Source organism: Neodiprion pinetum, chromosome 6 (genome assembly GCF_021155775.2).
Source record: "Neodiprion pinetum isolate iyNeoPine1 chromosome 6, iyNeoPine1.2, whole genome shotgun sequence".
Classification (NCBI taxonomy): Eukaryota; Metazoa; Arthropoda; class Insecta; order Hymenoptera; family Diprionidae; genus Neodiprion; species Neodiprion pinetum.
Genome location: NC_060237.1, coordinates 10,044,322 through 10,067,677, shown reverse-complemented (window position 1 = coordinate 10,067,677; position 23,356 = coordinate 10,044,322). Strand labels below are relative to the sequence as shown.

General features: G+C 39.1%; 1 protein-coding gene across 9 annotated transcripts in view; it reads right to left on the bottom strand.

Annotated features, from left to right (window-relative positions):
• lilli (AF4/FMR2 family member lilliputian) overlaps window positions 1-23,356 on the bottom strand; it is a 203,226-nt gene that overhangs the window by 48,395 nt on the left and 131,475 nt on the right. For all 9 annotated transcript variants that reach the window (XM_046632594.2, XM_069136832.1, XM_046632599.2 and 6 more), the window contains 4 exons: window positions 13,992-14,477; window positions 11,680-11,739; window positions 6,922-7,020; window positions 1,923-1,959 (listed from right to left, as the gene is read on the bottom strand). In XM_046632594.2, coding sequence (XP_046488550.1) covers window positions 1,923-1,959; window positions 6,922-7,020; window positions 11,680-11,739; window positions 13,992-14,477 — 682 coding nt within the window. The remainder of the gene's footprint in view (window positions 1-1,922; window positions 1,960-6,921; window positions 7,021-11,679; window positions 11,740-13,991; window positions 14,478-23,356) is intronic.

Below are 23,356 nucleotides of genomic sequence, written 5' to 3'. Positions count from 1 at the left end.
CCGTGTGGTTAGACTCGAATATTTAATTGTCTGACGGTGATATATCGTTATGGGTGATTGGAAAACAAGAAAAAAAAAAGAAGAATCAAAATTGCACAAACAAAAGGTTCGAAGAATAGAAAGAAAGAGAGAAAAAATAACCAATTTAATTACACCGAGACGCGTGGCGGAAAAAAGCATTATTACACACACCGTGCGAATCCGAGCTAATGATCGCCCCGGGGGCATACGTATATATAATAGGGGTGGGGGTGGTGTAACTGAGAGGCGTGCGAATGGCTGGTGATTCGGACGTGCGACAGTTCGGAGCTATTTCATCACCCACCATCGTTGGTTGGTTGGTTGGTTGGTTGATAGGGTGGGTGTCCGTCTATTGCAGAGGGAGCTGCAGGTTGCCTGCAGCCCCACTCGTGTGTTTCTGGTAAATTAAATTATCTCAAACGTGAGGTGGAGAGAGAAGACCGTGAGTCATCCACGGCTCAATCCTGACCGATACAGTCATCCCCGAGGTTGTTGACGCCAAGGAATCGCAAACATATTAGGATTTGGGATTTGGCTGTACGTTATTGCGCCCTAGGCCGAAATCATACGTATACGTCTAACCGATGACGAAAGTAAAGTTAGAAATGCCAGCGAATACTTTGTGATGTTGATAGATTATGTTATATGAAAAGGGTGAAATTCTGAAGAATGTGGATTCGATCCAATGCGATACTTTCTCTTTCCTTTTCTTTCCCCCACAATATCAATCACGTCGTGATTTAGCTGACTTTCGAAATTGATCAGACATAAACAAATATAGTATGTGAGCGGTATAAGCTTGTTCGTTTTTGTTGCTATTGTTAAAACTTATTTCATGCAATATACGTACAATTAATTCCATTCAACGGATGATCCGTTGAAGTTATATAACGCGACGTTCTCCGTTATTTTGTTTTTAAATGAACGCGATATATAAGTTTTTCCTTTACGCGATTTCAATTCAAACGCCTTTCGATTCTTCTACATCAAAAACAATTGGCACAATTATGATCTAATTTTCTATTTAGAAATATTTAACCTTTGTCGATGGATTTTTCATTGATAAAAAATGAAGTTGAATTTTGAATCGTGCAATAATTGATTCAATTTCGAACTACTCGCTTCAATCGTTGATTTTTTATAGTGTATAGTGCCTGTATGGTGTCTATAATTATACCGATATTGAATTTTTGTCAGATCAATTATTCAATGTACTTTGCGTGTTGCCTGGTATCCTTTAACGAATCTTCTGATAGGTAAATAGGTCACAACAGTAGTTCAAAATGCGATGAGTTTTTCAATTAATTTATGATTTCGCTCTAATTAGCAGCTCTAAAGTAATTGGCAGGCTGATGATTAGAGAATATTCAAACCATCGCGTTACAACTTCATCCAAAGAGCAAAGTTATCAGCGATGACGCATACACGTGTACCGCATATAAGAGGTACGTACGCGCAACGCGTTCCCTTCCCTTTTCCCAATATTATCACTGTCAACGTAACGGTTACCCGAATCGTTCGGAAATATGACTGAGAGAAGCACCGATTTGATTTGTCAAAAATAAGGCGGTTGAATATCTCACTTTCATCCTTACCGCCATTTCGCCAACGGAATTATTCACCCCCGGTCGTTGCCTTAAGCCCGGCAACATTCTACGGTGTGTAAGAAAAAATCTCACGAATTACTCACTCTCCAACTTATATGGTGCCAGACGTTATGCCCTTGGATTTACGTGTAGAAAGGAAGTTGAAAGGCATGACTTTCTTTTCACTCCACGTCAAGTATTCAGATTTACATTTTCACATGATATTGCGTATTAGACATGCGATATCTATATACGCGATTGTGAACACAATCGAGTAAATTTCAAGTAAAAGTTAAGAAAAATTATTGTACTTACGAGTTTTCCCGGACTCTGGCGGAGGAGCCTCAGTCAGCTGTAAAACAAAACCATCAAAATACAAAATAGTTCTTTTGGAAAAAATTTCACCTAAACTATTTTTAACAGGGTAGGCAGACCGCGGCAAGACGGAGTAATTACACTTCTCAAAAATGTGTGAATATCGGAAATACGATATCTCAAACAATTTTACTGGAACAAATGGAACAGTCTTGATAATGTCCAAGGAATTTCAGTGTTTAATTAGTGAAATGGCTTGTTTGTGTGATTGCCCAAACGCTAAGTGAGTACACCTTTTTGCCCTGGTCCTTTTTACGCGAGCGGCGTTATAACACCGCCAGATAATATCGACGTTGAATATCGCAACACAATTGAAAATTGAGTCTGATTTGAAAAATGAATTAATCAGCGGCACGCTATGGCAAAGTTGTTCATTAATATCGGTGGATTTATTATTCGGTATTTTAGGATAAACAAAAAGCGATTATGCAGACCCGCTTTTAGTGTTTGCTCCGACCGAGCGACGCGAAAGTGTGTAATCTCCGGCTATTAGCGCACTCACACTCTACGATTATGCAGGGGGTGCCAAATTACAGTCTCGGAGGCGTTGTGCCTGAACCGTGGCTAGAAAACTAGGTAACTAAATATCTAATTACAACAGCACCAGTCTTGCCAAAACTGAAAATCGTTTTACGCCCGCCTATATATATTTGGATAATTATTCCGTTGTACGAATGCGCCGGGTTCGCAGCAGTGTCGATGAATCTTGGCATGCGGTAGTTAGAGACGTACGTAGCAACTCGTTACAGGTTACAGATGTATCATCTGTTAAAAATACCTGTATCTGCAAGAGCTTGAATATAACGGTACGAGAAACTTGACGAGATAATCCGACTGGCGAATTTGAACCGAGCCAAAATCTCTGACCGGAAGCCTGTATTTTCAGACGGTCGGAAATTAGCGGGATAAGGTTATTCGCTCGGAAGTTGGACAACCACGGCGACGTGTTTCTACGTACAATTTGCCGCCATTGATTTTCCAAAATACCTGTTCTATATCCATCGATTTTCACAGATTTCAAGTGAATCGAATAATTCGTTTCGTTTCGTTTCGCGTGTCGGGATCTCAAACGTTTGAATGTACCCGATATGCACCCCAAGTGACTGACGAACCGGTAAAAAAAATTTCAAGGAACAGAAAATTTACAAGGTTACCAAAATGCACGAAACCGACGTTTTACATGTAAACAGTTGCATGTAAATGTCAAAGATCAGCGGACAAATACAGTTTGCGCCCTCGAATGGTCGTGATACGATTTCCAGTCGATCGACGAGGAATGGCGATCGAAAATCGCCTCCTAATCGCGTGGGTCAAGGTTGGGACGAGTCAAGGTCACAGCCGAATATATAAAACTGAGCAAATCGGCTTGGTCATTATTCGGTTATCCATAACGAAATCACGATCAGACAGACTTACTTTTTAAGCTTCTATTGCTTGCTCGCGGTTTCTCGCAGTGTGAAAACAAACGAATACATGCACCATGGTATTATAATTTTCGTCTATTCGTGGACGTGTATTAGAGTAAATTGGATAATTCGAAATGGTTGATTTACGATCTGTTTACAGTTCTCGCTTACAGAGTAAAGCTGGTAGAATTTACTCGATATTGTGAAATTTAGCAAAACTAGATGGAATAAAAAACTCCGTCGAATGTCAAAGATTGTAGACGTCTCGTACGAAATCGATTGCGCTCCATTATACCGATAATCATAGTGCACGCGACAAAATATTAGATTATTGTCGTTATAAGCACAACACACAGAATTTGGAAGAACATTGAAACCTACTCGCGAAAATGTTCCAACAATAATTCATATGTTTACTGTTTCAAAATTGTCCATCTCGTAAGTTTTTGCATCTGGGTCGACAATTCCTTTGCGCCGCGAAATATGTATACTTTTTATACGCTAGAAATTTGAAACCAGTGGGAAAAAAAACTGTTTATCCAAAGTGATAAACGAATGAGACAACAAGCTGCAGCGCACAACGGCCAGGGGGCAGGACTAAACGGCGACGAATTGAAATAAGCGTAATCTCCCCACGTGGCCGACCCAATTTCGTAGGAATTTTTCATTCCCAAGCCACTCGGGGGCAGGTAGCTTCGGTATTGGTCTTTGCCAGTTGCTCTTCTTGACTCGAAGCCAACTAGCACGAACTATTTACTGCCAAGTATAACGCTCCTCGACAACGTTCTGTTCCATGCACGAGCAGCACTGAAACCCGTCCTCGCGATATAAACTAAAATAACGCCAAGTAAATCGTCCGACTGCGGTCCTGCATAATACGTCGACTACGATCGAATTCTACGCGTCACTCGCCCAGTTAGCGATTATTTCAATGCAGTTTATTGGTCCTATTACACATTTCGCACCTTCATTCGTTATCCGTATAAAAATGTTCAATATTCAAACAATTTTGAAACTATTTTGGAGAGGATAGTGCCATTGAAGAATGTTCTTATCGCGGTTTTTTTTTTTGCTTTTATCGCTTACTTTCTTCACACGACAATTATAGGTATACGATTTGGAAAGCCATTTGTGTCAATTTATTAAAAATTGTACGATATTAGTAAAATTCTGAACGCAGATTCCTTTACCGACATTTAGTCATGACACAAACCTTTTTTTAGAATATTCGAGGTGAGAGATAAGTTTATACTCGCAAAACCCGATATGGAGAACAATAACGAAAAAAAAAAAAACAATACCAAATGCGACCCCTGATTGATTTGAAAAAGAACGTTCAGTAAACCCAACTCACTGAAAATTGGCATGAAAACGAAATGAATCTTATACGATGGGTAAAAAATCGTGAAAAACGAGCCCTCGATTCTCGGATCGTTTCTTCGCTCCGAATAACAGGTAAATTGGTGAAATATTGAACGCGTATAAAGAATGAACGAGTTCTTTGTTCATTATACCTTAACAGAGTGATACACGTTATGTTACATCGGAATTACGTAGCGAATCGGAAAAATAATTGGCACAGCACTACCGGTTGCCCACACAGAGGTGACGGGAGTGAGTGAAGAAATAAAATAAATAAATAAAAAGGAAAAGAAAATGAGTAAGTTATTCATAGAATTGGTCGTCGCCTTCGTCGCGTAGGGTCGAAAGTCGAAACGTGAAAGGCGAAATGCGAAATGCGAAAAGCGAATTCCCCTCTTGGCCGCAGGCAGCGGTCATGAAACGAGGCAAACGAAGAAGCAAAACTCACCGAGAGAGGACGGTGAAGAGAAAACTTCAAAGAACCGTTAGTGTCGGTGGCCCAATGGGATGCGATGCGCGCGGAAGTCGCGAGGGGCGCAACTCAGACGTTGATACGATCCCTGTCCTGCTGTAATACACGTACGCGAAAAGACAAATTCTCCTTTTTCACCGTCCGTGTATTGTTTAATTCAGTGCAGCAAGCAGACAGGCTAACTTCGATCGATAAAAGCGGCAGTAAGTAGGCATGCAAGTGCAATAGCAACCAAGGCTAGGTTCATTGCTGTTCTTTACAGACGATTGGAGATGAGGGATGAAAATGCAGTGTGCAACTTTCGTCGTTCAGTCGTCTTTTTTCTTTTTACCCCAAGAATTTTGGACAATGTCAAACAACTACTTTTCCAAATTTTCATACCTTGAAATATGATAAACAAACAAAAATAAAAAAAAAACTGTAACGACCCCTTTGTGCCCGTGAAATTTGACATCAGTGGTGAGAAATGTACACGGGTATTGGTATTCTAGTTTATTGACTGGAAAATAAAATCACTCGAGACAGCTTAATGGAAGAAGTTCCAGCTTTTCAAACCTGTACCAGTTCATCGACCGTCAGCGATCAACGATGATTGCACTAAATCGAAGAAATCGTATCGAAGAGACGAGATTTTTGTAAGACTCCTAATTTCAATGGTCAGGGTCTCTGTCTGTATCTATCGTACGAGCGGAGTAAATTTCGGATAAAAATATTCGCAAAGATATTTGAATTTCAAATATTATGTTACGTGAAAATATTATTTCATCGAAATATTATATTATCGAATTAACGATCTTTTTTCATTCAAACGTAAACAACATCATCGATTCTTTGTTCCTTGATACGAAATATTAATATTTTGTTACAATAAAATATGACGAACGTGTCCTCATTGTCAAAGTTAACTCGTACTGGAATCTAGTTAAACAGGCCGATGACGTTTAGCCGGTCAAAGGTATAAATCGCGATCCTTGTTACTCGGGAATCTTTCGTTGCACAAGCCCAACATTGAAATTTTCCCGACTAATCATGCCTCATTGTCAGCATTCGTATCGTTAGATTTCGGACCGATGTTAAATTCATAGAAAAACGAGACAAGGTTTCCGTTTCCCTATTCTATTTGTTCTTATTCTTCTTCGACAATCACAGACCGTTGTAATTCAATCACAATCCTCGCCCCGCGCGATTCAATTATCACACTGAATTGAAGTCGACTTAGTTTCTATTTTTATTCCCTACTTTATTTCACACAACTCCGTTATAATCTTCACAAGACAAGAAGAGTTCCAAGTCGTTGTTGACGACGACGAAACGAGAACGTAACGTCGCAATAAACGCGTCAAGTGTTGTTGTTTCATAGCATAAGCGACGAGATACGATCAAATGTTTTCGCAAGGATTTTAATACTTGTGAAAAAAAAGGAAAAAATGTTCACGACTTCGCTTTCCTTCACTCCGGTCTTTAATAATCGTACTTAAACTTTACGCGTAATTGCAAGTCAACGAATCGCATCCGTTCAATTGAATCGTTAAACGGAGGCATAACAAAAAAATGAGGACAACGTTGCGAACGAAGGTCGGATGCGGATCGGAATCCAGATTGAGGAGATGTCGAGTATTTTCAAAGATAGATCGCATGGTTCTTTTATTTCACGTCTTTTTTTTTTTTTGCATGAATTGTAAGCCGTGATTAATCTTACCTTGGGAATGCTGTACGGGTTGAAGGTAAATTTTGATTCCGACTCTTTCCGCGGAGTTTGGGCGATCGCTGTCAAAGGTGTGATAGGTACTGTCATCTCCTGAAAGAAGAAATAATAATCGAGGGTTAACATCAAATATTCTCATCATTTTCCTTGATTACCAATTTGTTTCACCGATTAATTCATTTCGACGACAAGGATAATTCATTAAATTCAGGATAAGACTTGTGAATGGTAATTTTAAGGTTGTCGTTTCATACATAATACGATTGGATGTTCAATCAATCGTTGGAGATACTTTCGCGGTTCGGAATTTCGATGGAAATCGTCAAATCGCAGGACATGGGAAGAGTGAAAAAACTCGTCGTAAAAATTATAATACCAGAAGAACTTGGCGCACTTCCGCCATTACCGACACGCTTCGAGTATCTCATCGTTCGACCATAACTACCGACGTGTCCCTGGGCCAAAATTAAACTCGTCGTACGCGGAATTACCATTCGTAACAACATTTATACCTATACGTCGGAAGTGATCCGCGAGTTTTAAAACGTTTTTTCAAAAGAATAGCGCACAATTTTAAACTTAGAAAAAGTCAATTTCTGCATTGGCGAAATTGCCGCACTGCACTCTGAGTGGGCGGGAAAAAATCTGCATTTTTATACGGAGAGACTAAAAACGCATTACATATCGTATGTTTACGCAATAGGATTTCTCGAGAAGTGGGCCATGCCTTGGTATGTAAAACTCTTCCTACGCCTCCTTGAGTAGTTTTGACAGTTCGGTATATACATAAAGAAGAGCCACGAAGCTGTAAAAGCTCCGAGGTTCCAGTTTTTTGTTTTTGTTTCTTTTCCCCCCCTTTTTTTTATTCCAATTTTTCAAAGAAAAACTGATCTGAAATCTTACAAGTCGTTGACCAATATACCGACAATAATGGAAAATACATATTTTTGTAGAGAATTGAACGATCTACGAACAAAGTCTAATGCATAAAATTCGTAAATGAAAGCGTTCATATGCTAATCAACGTTCATAGTTTAATTTATATAAAATTATCATTCTGTCAAGTATAGCTACGAAACAAACTGTATCATAAAATATATTACAATGTTCGTCAACGACTTATAAACTTCTAAAAAGCAACAAAAGTTTTTCTCAAGTTACTTCCATGAGATACTTCGATCACACAGCAGAATATCTAAGAATTGATATAGAGAGCGCAAATGTTCGGGGAATTGTTTCTTTGTTTTTTTTTTTTTTTTAACAATTTGAAGGCGTTTAAGCCCATGGGAGCATAAAAATTCGAAAAAATCCTATTAAGGACCACCCTGATCTATATATATGTATATGTTACACGTCAAAGTGTAACTAATGTCACTCCGAAAATTAATTTAACGCCGCGCCGTCTACATGATGCTCTTGATTGCAAGTTCAGTTGCAACCGTCGCGAGTCAATGATAATAATATATCGGTCTGCGATAGGTTGAGATAAACTCTGTTATAGTTTCAATTATAAATCTGAGCGTTAATAGTTGTGCGTAGAACGTTTATCTTGGCTTGTAAAATGTGTACGTGGATCGCTAACGTAACAATTTATCATCCATAGCGAATAGATATTCCGTGGTTAAGTTAATCTCTGATCAAAGAACAATTCGAATAATCGTCGAGTTCTATAGTTCCTTTCACTTGACACAATTCATTGCAGTCTCGCGCACGGATAGTGATAAATAAATAATAATCAGAAATATTGCGTGTCTCGCGTGATAAAATTTTAGGTATTGATAATGCAATTTCGATCAGAAAAATTACAGTTGGTATAATTTTTTTCATTCGGGAAATCGCTTAAAGAATAATCCATACGCGGAAGTATAAGTGATAATTAACGGACGAATAATCGAATCTGTACAAGTGCTTCACGAATTCTAACATATTTGATACCTATTTTTTGGGGTTTGAAATGCATACGCAATTGGAGAGATAAAAAACACATGAGATCTTTAGATTTCCCACGTTGTTAACAATACATGATCTATAATATACGCATTATATAATACAAATTACAAGCGCGATAAAAAGAGACGCGTGAGGTGTATGAAAATATACATATACATTTACATAGGGAAAATCGGCAAGGTTGTTACGCCGACAAGTTATCACTCATAATAAAATATAGCTTTTATACCTACACGGTGGTTTTCTACGACCGCAGATTATCATTACAGTTTGTCTCCGTGTACAACCGCAGTTAATAATTTATTTTTGATGCGAACTTTGCATAACAAGCTGCACCAAGGTCCTGAATATTTCGCATTTCTAAACGAACGAGGATAGCGAAGAGGAGAAGGAAGAGAGACGAAGTTTGCATATGCATGACGACGACGTTTGCACACCCGGTATACATAAATTTCTCGTGTTATTTAAATTCAAAGAGTTAAGCTGGGCTGAGAGTTTTTAGTTTTTTTTCTTTTTTTTTTTTTTTACCTACCTCCATCGTCGTATAAAACTTGACCAATTTTATCAAGCCATTTGATTCAACAACCGCACTCTAGTAAGACAAATTAGACACATTAGCCCGCCTTGCAACGCAACGGAATAAAAGCCCAACAACTGTGTATAATAACGTAATCTCTCGGCTGATCAAAAGTAATCAAGGACCTCAAAAGTTCAATATTAGGTATATCTACCGATCGCAATAAGTCGCCTCTGTGTCGAAAGTCGAGCTGTCTCGAGTTCAACGAGGATGTACGAAAGAGAGGAAGAAATAAGGCAAGGGTTAAGGCACTTGGGTCGTGAAAATTTGTATATAATGCCCGCGTACGAAGGGTATGCATACGTATACGGTGTCCCGTGTATATATACAGCTATATTATATACACACCGTATACTACACAATGTTACAGGAGCGTGAGAAAGGTCCGCGGAGATGAGATAAGCCGCAAAACACACGGTGAGGTATCTTTTGAGGAAAAAAAAAAAAAAAAAGAGGATGAAATAAAGAATTACGCAGATGAATGAAAAGCTTGTTTGTACAGAGAAATAAACAAAGCTTTTTATTTTAGTCGCAGTAGCTGGCAGCGCGTGGTATTGTTATGATTTTTTTTTTTTTTTCATTACATGTTATAACATTATTATGCTCAACATATATTATTACTTTTTTTGTTTCATTCGAATCGTACGTGAAAATTGAATGTGTAGAAAAGAGAGAAAGAGAAAAATGGCAGAGAGTAAATATTGTTGGCGATTGATTAATATGTTATTTTTTATTACACAGATTCGGAAAAACAAACGAAAATCAACGAAGACGGTTTCAGTCAGGGTGGTCACAAATTGTTGGGGAAAAAATTCCATGACATTTTCTGATTTTCCAGAACCTAAACGTTAGTTTTTCCTGACATTTTCCCCGTTCTAGCAGATTACTAAAACCTAAATCGTTCAGCTCATCAACTCTATATTCGGTTCGAATTCAATTCAAAGTGAAGTTTTCTTTCTAATTTTGTACAATATACAAAAAAGTCAGTTTAAGCGAATTTATTTTCTCGACGAAAAAAAGGAACCTTGTTACCTCAAAAAATTATTTCCAATTCCCATGACAGAATGCTAATATTTTCAGTATTTCCATGACCTCTCTTAAATACCCTGACATTTCCAGGTTTTCCAGGTTTTCCGGGTTTTCCAGGTGTGCGGCCACCCTGTTTCTGCATAAAACTTTTTACCGTAAGAGTCGACTGTAGAAGCATGGCCAACACGACCGGCACCGACAGAGTTGTTATCGCGAATCAAGAACGAGTTAACGATTCGCGTGTCGACGAATAACTACGAACGGAACGGCTGATAGAGATCTGCTAATTCGCACGAAGGCCTGCCTAACTCTTGTACACCCGCTTATTGACGATGACCTTTTGTTATTGTACGCTCTTTTACTCCCTCGAAATACAAGTTCTAAACTCCGAATTTGTCATTTTGTCCCTAATCCTTTATTTTTCGTATTTATTTCTTATTTTTGCGAACAAGTTCACGCACTTGGCAGTAAAGATTTTGATTTGAATATTAATCGTAGGTAACGATATTGTTGCTGGTACTTATTTGAATGTACGTCATCAATTCGGTGATTTCCGTAAGTTGCAAAGTAAATTTTTATTGGTATTTTTCACTTCAATGGACTTGGCGCAGGGTTTTTACACTCGACGTACTTTTCTAAGGATTATTTTCACCTGATGAAAAAAATTTTTCAAAATCATCGCGTTAGCAAGTGTTGGCAACTACACATTACGAAAAGTGACCGGTAACATTTGTTCATAATTCGGTAACTATCTCGAAAATTGTGTATATGTGATATGTTCGACGTATTCTTTTAAACGTATGAATATTTAATCCTCAGACATTTTTCATGCTACTTTACTTTACACTTACGTACAGACTGATAATTATCGCACCGTGATTGCGGGGCTCTCAATTATAAACTCCAAGAATCAATTAATTTCGAAGCGATTTCGGGGTGAAAAAAAGGTTTTAAAGACTGGCACAGTATTATCAACAAGGTTAAATTGAATCTTCTTAAAGCTGATATTCAATTTAAAGAATTTTGATCGTCAATCATGACTTGAAAGGAAAGATATTCACATGTTATATTATCATGTTGCTTCAACTCGAAATTGATTATCAAATAATAGACAGACATATCGAATGAAATTATCATCGTGTGCTAATCTGATGGTAAAACAATTTAGGGTAAAAAAAAATATGAACAGTACGTACCTTGAGAATGTGATCCACGTCCGAAGCGCTTTCAGTCGCAGAAAGTCGGGACATTGAGCTCTGAAACACGTAAGGAATAAACGTTTCAGATAAAAGCTAGCAAATAAAATAAAGAGTGAAAAAACTAGCGTGCCAAAAGAAACCCACGTTTAGACGCGGCTGGAAATAAAATCAAAACCTTTTTTTTTCTTTTGAACAGTAACAAACACTGCAGGATGTTCTTCAAATTCTTTGCAATAGTCCACTAACTGAACGTTTAGCAAAGCATGGAAAAACGACAAGTAAAAAAGTTTTAGTATTTTATATTGAAACGCTAGTCGACCAACAATAAAAACATGATCTTAGCGATGTTTTATTTGTTTAATTTTTCTCACTAAAAAAAAAAAATGCAACTTAAGCTCTGTAGATTTCGCTGCAAGTTTGGCAAATTTTCAAAATTCGAAATAAAACTTATGAAATGATTTGCCCATGTGTGTTTCTCTTTTTCCTTCTTTAATAAAAATTGGCATTGCTTTTAAAACGCTAGGCAACAGCAGCACACCTGTCGCTTCGGGCGTTAATTACAGGTATTTTATAGCTCAGGGAAAGCTGCTCGTTTCGTGATGCGACTTTCTCGGAATGGCGAATGCCGTCTAGGAACTGCTGACTGTGAAGTCGTAAATATAAGTCCCAGAACTGCTTTGACACGGTTCTTCTTCTATTCGCGGGAGGCGTTAATAATTTCTCGCCGGCGTTTTTGTCCCCTTCTGAACTTTTTTTCCCCGGCGTGTTTAATTTACCGAATACTTAGATACACCCGCGTATAAAATGTGAAGGTACTTCGCGTTCATCTCGTCGACTTTTTTGTTTTTTCGTTGCCACAAACAAACTCAACTCGTTTCGTCTGCACCAAAATTACTGTTGAAAACAAATTTGATGTTAATCCCCGTATAATGTTGCATAAATTTACAAGTTTGCTCGAATAACATTGGATAAATTTATTACGGATCACCCGAATTTATTTTTTTGACAACTTTCTATTTCGAGTACGAGTTTAAGAAAAAAAAAAAAAAAAATTCTGTGATTTAAATACGTACCTAAATGAATAATTAAACGGACGACGTTCAAGTTATTCGGTTAAAAATTTCTTGACACTTGTGCTTTTAAAAATGGCAACGAAACGAAGTGAAAACAATGCAGCAGAGTGATCGGCGAATAAGTAGTTAAACCTTGGTGTACTAAAACCGTCTAGATAGGTACCCAGGCGTATGTGTAGAATGTAGATACGTACATAAGTGTGACGTATGATACACAACACGGAGCAATGTTGAGCCTGTATAACTTTGGTCGTAATTCAACCGTGGCAGGTTATCGTACAGCTGTATAGCTGTATACGGCTAGATCAGATTGAGTTCGTACTGATCTTGGGCGTGTACCTACGCCTTCGACGATTATCTGATAACGCGTAGGTACTTCTGTGATCGTAGTTTTAGCCGTCAAGCCACTTTCGTTAATTGCCCCAAACAGTGGGATTTTATTCACATATTCAAAACTCAGTACTTTCTCCCCTTTGAACCTTTTTTCACTATAATTATACTAATTTTTCATTAGTTTGTGGATTTTTTTTTTTTTTTGGTCTCAAAATGAATACAAACCAATGTTGAAGTTATATGTATTATAAATATCGATACAGAGTTTACTCAAATACCGGTGAAAAACAAATGAAAAGTAAGTACTCTTCGTACCTGGGTTAAAAATCCGAAGGTTCAAAACAATCGATTTGAGAAATTGAACAGAATTTGACAACTAATAATAATGAACAAAATTATCGCATCGTTTATAATGCAGAATGTATAAAAAAAATATCACTCATTTCAGCTATTGTCGGAATGACGTATCTGCGTGAAAAATATCGTCGTCTTGAAAAAAAATTTTCCCACAATTACGTATCTCTCCTCTATCGGTATCTCTGCATACACAAAACTGATCGTCGTATCTGTTCCTATGTTCGCGTGTAACTCCAGAACTACCGAACCGATTTCAGTTACGTTTTTTTTTTTTTCATGGATAACCACGACATCTCGCCAGATTTTAGGCTATACATCGTTACAACCGGATCAGTAATTTTTCAGATATACAGATACTTGTGAGCCGAGTGATAAGGGGATCCGGACACTCACGTGCGAACTCCGAGTAAACTCTAACAGACAGCGAAAAGTTACGTTAAAATTTTTTAATAATTTCACGAAAAACGGGCTCCTGGTTGGCTAATAAAATTCTTCTAGTGGAGAATTTTGCTAAAACAAGTAATCAGGATTATCGGTAAGACTCACGTTGTCCATCGGTAACCGCGACAGATGAATGCCGGCGTTCTGTAGTCTCCCGGAACCGGAAGATGACACGTTACTTCCGTTTCCACCGGAGCCACCGCCCCTGGAAAGAGGATTCGGCGGCCCCTTGGCCGGCAGAAGGCCGTGACTTCGATGATCGTTGCTGCCGCCGCCGTGCTTTACGGGTTGTCCAGGGTAGCCACCCCTCCCCATGTACGGCGGTTTTCCGTCAGCAGGTTTCACGTAGCCGCCATTGTTCGGAGCGGCGTGCGTCCCGCCGGAATTCGGACGAAATCCTCCGGGCTTTTTGAACTCTTGAGGCATCGGCCTCCGCTGCACGAGACTACCGGAATTTGGGACGCCTTCGAGCCGCGGCACACCCTCGATTCCAATCAGCCTCTTCGAGTCGTCAAGGAGGTGTTTCACCAGGTGGAAATCACCCAGCGTTTCCTGGACGTGTCGGGCCGCCGGATCCTCGGGGTGATTAACCTTAAACAGACCGATTCAACCTCAGTTTGCGTTACGCGATTCCGCAGGGCTCCCACACTGATTTTCCATCGTTAAAATTCTCAGACTTTTATTGCGTAGCTTGGAATTGAAATAATAAACGATAAGATCGAATAAAAACGATTGTTATAAAATATATTCAATTTGTTCTACACGCTCGTTATATTTCGATTACTTTTCAACCCGTTCGTTGGAAACTCAATTTCTTAACGGATAAACAGGCTGTTATGCCAAGTAAGAGTTTCACTGAAACTGCGACACTTGCAACGTTGCCACAAAAGTTCGACTTTCAAATTACGATTTTTCCAAAAGTTCAACGAAATTCCCTCACAATTTCATGATTTTTCCAGGTTTCCAGGTCGACTGGCAACCCCGAAAACATACCAGTGATTCTCATCTATACACGCGATCCCGAATTCTCTGTATTATGCAACTTCTTGACTAAGAAGAACGATCTTCCTTGAATCTCTGCTGACTTTGGTACTTCGGCGTCAGTGAGGCGAGATTAATGAACGCGGCTCTTCGAGCAACTGGTTGCCACGGGTAGAAATTGTCTCGATCGACGATTAGGCGGAGGATTAAATTCCAATTACAGGTTAGAGTTCGAAACTTGATGATCGACCCCGCTACCGAGATCGACTTCCTCAAAATTCTAGCTCACTAAGAATTAGTTCCAATTTGAAAGATGGAACCAAACAACAAGGCAAGATTAGCCCGAGCTTTTCGATGCTCGCCGAAACCTTGAGGCTTTGCAAAGACGTGAAAGCGTGCCGTTAATCCGCTTCAAGTGACTGAAGAAAGCCAGACGCAACAGGGGCCGAAAGGGATATACTGGAATGAAATATCTAGGTTAAACTCACATTCGCATATGTGCAACGAATATAAATGCGACCAAATGTTGCGAATGAACTTTTGTCGACGTTACGAAATAGATGTTTATTCAATTTTTGTTTTTCTTAATTCCGTCTCAATGCACAGTAACAACACCACATTTTAAAACGCTCGCATCGCAACGCGGTTATACAAATTTCAATCAGCTACCACCACCACCGGCATAACGACGGGAAAACAAATTGCACTTGGATTTGTCTCGCGATCAAGCTGACAAGTGACAGAGGATCGGGGGCTGCAGATAGAGATAGACGGATTATAGACGAAGCGTGTAATGTAAAATCGCGAAGCATCCTTCCGTCTGTCATTGTTTACGCACGTCGACGACGTCACGGCGACCACGCGATGCGTTATCGCGTGTCAAACGTGTCATTCGTGACCATTAGTTACACCCGTTCGAGTTTACGATACGCTTGACTTTTATTTATATTTACCTTCGCAGTTCATTAGCACGCTTCGTTTATACATGGCCGATTATACACATTGTCATAATCATTCGCTGCACGATCGCACCCCGCGTGATTTGCGATCCAATTTAATCTTACGTCTAGGTTGCAGGTGCGTTATAACGTTCAACGTCCGTCTAACAGCTATGTTGGTTCTCTTAATTAGTTAATGCTCGATATCGATTTTCTATTCTCAAATTGACAATTCATGCGAAAATATTGATATTCGATGAATTTAAATTTTTGTGTTGAAAACATGCGTATTGTTAGATCATTGCACACTACATTTTTTCCTCGTTAAATAATATTGGAAAAGAAATTCGTTCCGTCGCTGGTAAGAAAATTGGTGTATCTAACAATCATAGACAAGGCGGTGAATCTATTTCCATACGATAAATCACATACACTTCTAAATCAAACTTTAATTTAATTATTCAATGTCTCGCTATGATTTTTCAAGATTCTTCCGAAAAAAATCTGCGATATTGTAATATATTTAAATATATACCATATACGAGGTTCAACGGGCAAAAAATTTCAGCAAATATCCGGTTATAAAATAAACCTCGACTAACGACAAGAGAAGAGCACGGAGTTCAAGTGGTTACGGCATCGATCCCCGGCGATAAATTCTGACGTATACATACATAATATACACACTCGTAATACGTGCTTCGGAGATCTCTGAAAGAGGGAGGACCGATAAATAATCGAGCTTTAAATCATCTCTCGTTGCAGCTCGGAGTACATATATACGTGTACAGATAGATACGTAAAAGGTGTTGGTGTAGTAACGAGTTAATCCCGATCCAATCTCCTGCCCGAGATCGTGTACGCAACAAGAGATCCGCAGTGCATGGACCAACATCGACGCGAGAAACATTCGAGCTGCTCCGAGAGATTGCCTTATACCTATTTTACTGCCGACGAAATGCATGAATTTGCTGCTTGGCGTATTAGCTATTCGACGCTTCGTATGCGGAGGGTCGATTTACCGACACCTGTAATCAATTCTAGGTATTATACCGTCGCAAAACGAGGGCCGGATGATTTCTATCTTTAGTTGGGCGGCGCGCTGCACGGTGCAAATCTACGAACAGGTGGGTACGATACCTAGGTACGTCATAGATGCATGCGTGGTAACGTGAGTAAGTATATACCTGTGTACATACACCCGATGAGTCGGTAAATCACGCGGATATAAGCTATAAGCCTATTCTGTGCAACGTGCAATGATTCGTTAAATGAAATTTTGTTATTTCAATTTTTGTCCAAGAGTTGAATTTTTATACTCATAACTTGCAATTTTGAATTCCCTTCGCGAAAATTGCTTCATATTTTTCGTCCTTTGAACAATGTGATCACGGCCTGAAAATATTATCGTTGATGAAAAATCGTGTGATACTCTTTCGCATCGCATCGTAATAGTGGAGGAAAAAAAAAATTCAATTAAATAAAAGAGAAAGAAGTACGTGTAAATTGAGTGCTGTAAAGGCGTGGCACTATTCTTCGTTTTCTTCTTCTTCGTCTTCTTCTTCTTATTATTATTATTATTATTATTATTATTGTCATTATTATTATTACTGTTGTTGCCATTATTTTTTTACCAACGAAAACGAGTCTTGCCAAAACGGTGAATTAAAAATATCCCACCGACACACTAAACGTATAGTAACAAGACGCCAACGCAACTTGCGTCGCAGTGCGATGAATCAGACGCGTAGCCGTCGTCTCGACGATCTTCGCACAACGTCTTGTTTCCGTAGTAAAAAATGCCGCGAAAATCGTCGACGATATATTAATATTTCCTTCGGATCTTTTGACATTTGAATGATAAAAATTTGCAACTGTACAGTAAATTATCACGTCTATAAGGGATCACGTGTAACACATATTTAGGACATTATTATTGTACAAGATACCAATGCGAGAAGAGAAGTGAAGCAAAATTGTCAAAAATTTGACATCTTGTCAAGATTCATTCGCCGCGTAAAAGCTACTATTTTTCGTCAAGTTCGTTACACGGAGAATGCTTACTGTCGACCGGCTGTCTTTTGCGATTTTTCTGAATATATTCGAGGAGAATATTTGTGTGGTTTTGAACACGAGGCTGCTGCAGGTGCGGCTGAGCATAGTTGAAAATTTAGAGACTGATTAGCTAAAAGCTTGGGAAGTTATTTCGTTTGCAGATAATAATAAAATGCTGAAGGTAGAGGGGGGACGAATTCCGCGGAATCTTTCACCTATAGTCAAGTAAACGCGCGATTTAGAATAAAAACTTTGAAAGAATGAACCGAAATACAACAGCAAATCGTGTTTTTTTTTTTCATATGTAATTACAAACCTTTGTTGAGATTCTGGATGATTTTAATTTATTTTTATTTTTTTGCCAATCCTGTGTGACTTGGAATGATGTGAAATAACGTATGCGATTTCAAATCGTTGATTTCGATTTCAAGTGATTTCGGACGATTGGTTAAAACTTTTTGCGCCAATTTCAAACCACTGGTTCCCGATTTCAACTGACCTCGGCGATGAGTTCAATTGTAATTTCGAATCTGCGGTGACGACTTTACGCGTGATTAAAAATCTCGTTCGCCAATTAGAAAAATCGACACCTAAACAGCGGTTCTAGATGTAAGAAGCACTTTAAGCTTCGAACGAAAAATTCCAAGATGAAAGGTCGGTCGTCTTTCCGCAGATAAGAGAATCTGAACACGAATTCATCCATTTGGATTGCGTGCTTTTGGGGCGTAACTGTGCGCCGCTCAGTTTCCCCCGAATGCCTGTGCGAGGAGGAGAGAGGCAAATGCGACCCGAAGCGGCAGTTAACTGAAATTTATACGAAACACATGGCCGAGCCGTGATGGCAGCCGTCCCCCTCTAGCCGGCAAGCCCCAAAGTTCCGCGTTGCGTTTCATATCTCAACTTTCCGAATGTTCTGCTCTTTGACTTTATTATTATTCGTCGATGATAGCGGAGGATTTTATCTGCCCCATGAAATCGTCGGTTTAGTGTTACACTGAATAACCGCCGAACGTTGGCGAGGGAGGAAAAGTCCAACAAGATAAGAAATTCTTCGACAAATTTGTCAAGAATAATATTGCAACTTAAATATTACGCATTAATAACGATAACGATGAAACAAAATTATGCCGTAGAAGCAAATCATAGATTTTTGTTTATTCGCAACGTAGCACGATATCGGAACAGAATTTCATTCAAATATGTACCCGTGCAGGTACGATAGAATCGTTTTTTCCGAAAAGGAAAATTCACTTAATCGCATAAAAGTGAATAAATTTTTATCTAATAAACGAATAAAAGCTTCTCGCTAACGCTAAATGAATTATCCAACAGCCGATTGAATTCATACATTCCCAATGTATGTATTTTTAGAAAGAAAATACGTATGCACGTGAGGTGTAGAAATAAAACACGTGGGCTGTTTTGTTTGTTACAGTCCTCGATGAAAGTTAACAACACAGCGTGCGGTTAGTCCGACTTACGTGCAGTCTTATCTACGAACGTGAAACATGTAAAATATATCTATACGTACGCGTAGTAGGTTGATTATAATCTGGTCCAATGTGGAATGACAAGAAAGAACGGTTGAGTGCACAACTTGATCATGACGTACGGTATGCACACATATTTATACAGTTTGTGTATAGTACATGTGTTTTAGATTGAAAACCGCGCCACGACTTGTTTTTACAAGATAACCACTGTTCCAACTACCAACACGTACGAGTATATTGACATTTCAATCGGTCGCTTCCAACGCGTACACATCGACGAGCAAATAATGTTATTCAATTTCACAGTAAATAAATAAGAAAAGGAAACAACACGGTCTTACGTCACTAAAATATGCTGATCAACGCGTAAGTAATCCATGATCCCGGAAAGATTACAACAAAGCCAAAAAATTGTACACCTAAGAAGCGAGAGAAAAAAAGATGAATTAAAAACTTCGCTTTGGTTATTTATTATTGTTGGTATAAATATTTTTATAAATATACGCGAGCGTTGTTCCAAAGTCGTCAACGTCATCGACGCGTGACTAAAGGGGAAACGAAAAAAAAAAATCGACAATACATTTCTCGTGCGGGTTTTACCTCGATGAATAAAATACGGCCTAAAATTCCCCCGACTTGGGACAAGATTACCGTGATTTTCGGGGTTAATAATCGCCACCCCGGCGCGGCGAGCAACAAACCAAACTTCCTTTTCTCGTCCTTAAAAATTGAAGATAAGAGCCGGCCCGAGGAAAGGTGGACGATCAATTATTTATACGTAAAACTAAGAGGGTGCCTGTGGGTGCAATGGCCGGCCTAAGATTTATCCGAGGGGTGTTTCGATTCGTACCGTTCAATGTTACGAAATTGTGTACGTAATCGCGCTGCATCGAGCAGCGACGACGATGATTACGCGGAATCTTCTCCTGCGATGCTAATGACTAATGGCTGTAGTTTGTATTCTGCTATTGCCCGAATTGTGAAAAGAATTTTATAATTTTGGAATGTACACAGTCACATTACTTTCGACCGAGTTTTCGGTTCTTCGATAAAGACGTTCACACATACACGTAGTAGGGCTTATCGTTACAACTAGTACGGTCCTTCGCTTTTTTATCTTGGCAATTAAGACGACTCGAGACTGGAGTTTTATACTTGCTGAGAAGAACCGCGGTAAATTGTGTCAAGTACCAGCGGAAAGGGAGAGAGAAAGAAAGAGCGAGAAATGGAAGAGAAACGAGTTGATTGATATACATATATATTCTTCGAGGACGGACCAGATTGGCCCGGAGGTGAGTCAGGTTTCCACTTCATCCGGCTATCCGACAAGTCGCGATAACTCTTGCGAGTAATTCGACACGTGAGAAATATTACCGGCACTTTAATCACGGTGAATTCTTATTCAATGAAACCCTTCGTCTTACAAATCCCTGTCTGCAAACGGAAACATTAATTTGTCAGATTTTCCGCATATTACACTAACATGTAACGCACACTTGAGTAATTATCAGGAAAAATTTAATACGTCATATATTATGTATAATTATCAATTGGTACAAGACGCATCCGTACATGGAAAAAAGTATTGTCGATTTTACATCTCCTGCGGTGAATACATATGGATACAGCAATTGTGGCAAGATTTACAAAACCAATAGTAAGAGTTACAATATGCTTAGGTAGATCTACCACAATTGATGCATATTTAACTGTAAAATTAACTGTAAAAAAAAAAAAGAAGCTTTTTCCCTAATTCGGCGTACGGCAAAAGGCACTGCACCGAGAATTGGTATTTGCCACTTTCGCAAACGGAAGAAATCTTACGTACGCCTTTTTTCACAATATTGCGGATTATTTTCCCGTATGAAACTCGCGGAGGAAGAGTAGGGAGGATACGACGTGAAATAGCTCGCAATGATAGAAGAGAAAGAGAAGCGGCTGAGGAGCTGGCCAAAATCGTTGGATCGCGGCGAGAGCAACGCAGGCAAGAAAGGTCTCGGTGCTGCGGAATTCAGCCCTGATATATCGAGCTTCTGCACATTTTTTTGTAGCGTTATTTGCCGTTCGCAAACCTCGGAACTCGCGAGAGTTGCCGCAACCTCCTTTCCTCACTTCACTTCTCTTCTCTTCTCTCCTCTTACAGCTGTAAGATCAACGAGCCTACTCAACCAATGCGGTTCGCCCAATCTGTTTCGACTGCAGATTTATACTACGTATCTACCGCTCTGTGAGTCTCTGCTCCATAGCCGATATGCGGCATGAAAAGTTAGCGTTTCGCTGCAGAGGAGAGAAAAGACTCGCGCGATTTAATTCCACACGTACATGTAAAGCTTATACTTCACTTTTCATTCTCATTTCTTCTGAAGTATATCTTGATGAGTATTTTTTATTTTTTTTTCTTCTTTATTATTTCGTAATCGTTAGTCCACTTGATTTTTTTCTCCCATCTTCCACGGAGAGAACAGATTACGCAACGTTGCGTCACATAACCAGAGATTATCGTTTATATTCATATTTTATTCAACGAATAACTCCGCTGACTTTAAGAAAAGAAAGTGCAAGTAAAAATGACCGCTTCGATTAATACTCGAAATTGTACAATATCTGAAATGCAGTTAATTGAAACACGGATTCAATAACAGTTGGAATATATATCCGCTATAACGATAATCCCTTTAAAGGGTCACGTTTTAATAACTGCACGGTGTAATATCTGGATACAAAGTTCGAATCAATTAGCATCACGTATTGCAACTATACATACACGGTAGTATGCTACGTATTCACATTAACGTCGATGAACGAATTACCGGGGGATATAAAATACAGGCGTAATACCATCGTGCTTTTTGGACAACCATTCGTACTTAAGCCAACGCAATTTAATATGAAAATGCGCATACCTATGTGTATATTATATGTGTAACACGTGTAGTAGAGGTCGGTACTCGGTTTAATTAACACGAGGAGAGTAGCTCAAGTCGCGAATGAAGTAATTAGCACGTATATATGCTTCACATTAATATATATAGAGGCTATTCTACGCGCAAAGAATCAGTCGGGTCTTGGATATTTTCTTTTTTTCGCCTTGCGTGTGGGTATAAATACAGACTCCAAGCGAATGGAATTGTCTCTGAAACGATTTCATCCAGTTAAAGATGCAGTGCTAATTTTTGGCAAAATTGTTTCTTCCTTTTCCGCATATACAATATCTCAACACTTTTACTGTTTATTTGTCACGTGAGACGTTATCGATCAACGTTCATCGTTCTATCTGTTCCAACCGTTTATACGTACAACGAAGCTTACTCGTTGAACATAAGTAACACACCACAAAATTTGCATCGACAAAATGACGAGATTTTGAACAAGTGCAGGGTCAAATAAGAATTCTACTTTTTCTATAGGCCTGTCGCAAAAAAAGAATAATAATTACTTGGAACACGATAATTAAGATAAAAAAAAGCATACAACCACGCGAAAGAAAATAATTAATTAATCAGTCGCCACATGCCGTGATCGTTCCACACAAGCGGAAGGGTATCCGAGAGGCACTACTGTTTAATATTTAAAATGGTCCCATTTAAAATGTAAATGACATTTTGCATTTAACATTTTAAACGTTCTCAAAGTAACCATTTACATATTTGCCCATTTGAATTGTACTTTCGAGGGTACTTTCCATTATTTCATCTTAAACGGATCTATCGAAGCGTTTAACCCATCAGTGCCAAAGGGTCGGAGTATCGTTTAATCAAGTGTGTGGAATTCCGGAAGCATCGGTGAAACGAGAAAAATCGCGCGATGAGTGAAGAGACAGAGAGGCTGGGGGTGGTAAGGGTAAGAGTAGAACAGGGGAAAGGACAGCATCCCGGCGCAGTTTCCCCGAGTTTAATTCACCGGGTCCGGGGGACCACCCCCGTTCAATCTTGGTCAGACCTGGGGATCGGCGGGGTCAGCGAGTATACGCGAGCAAGCGCTGGGAACCCGATTCGTCCGTGAT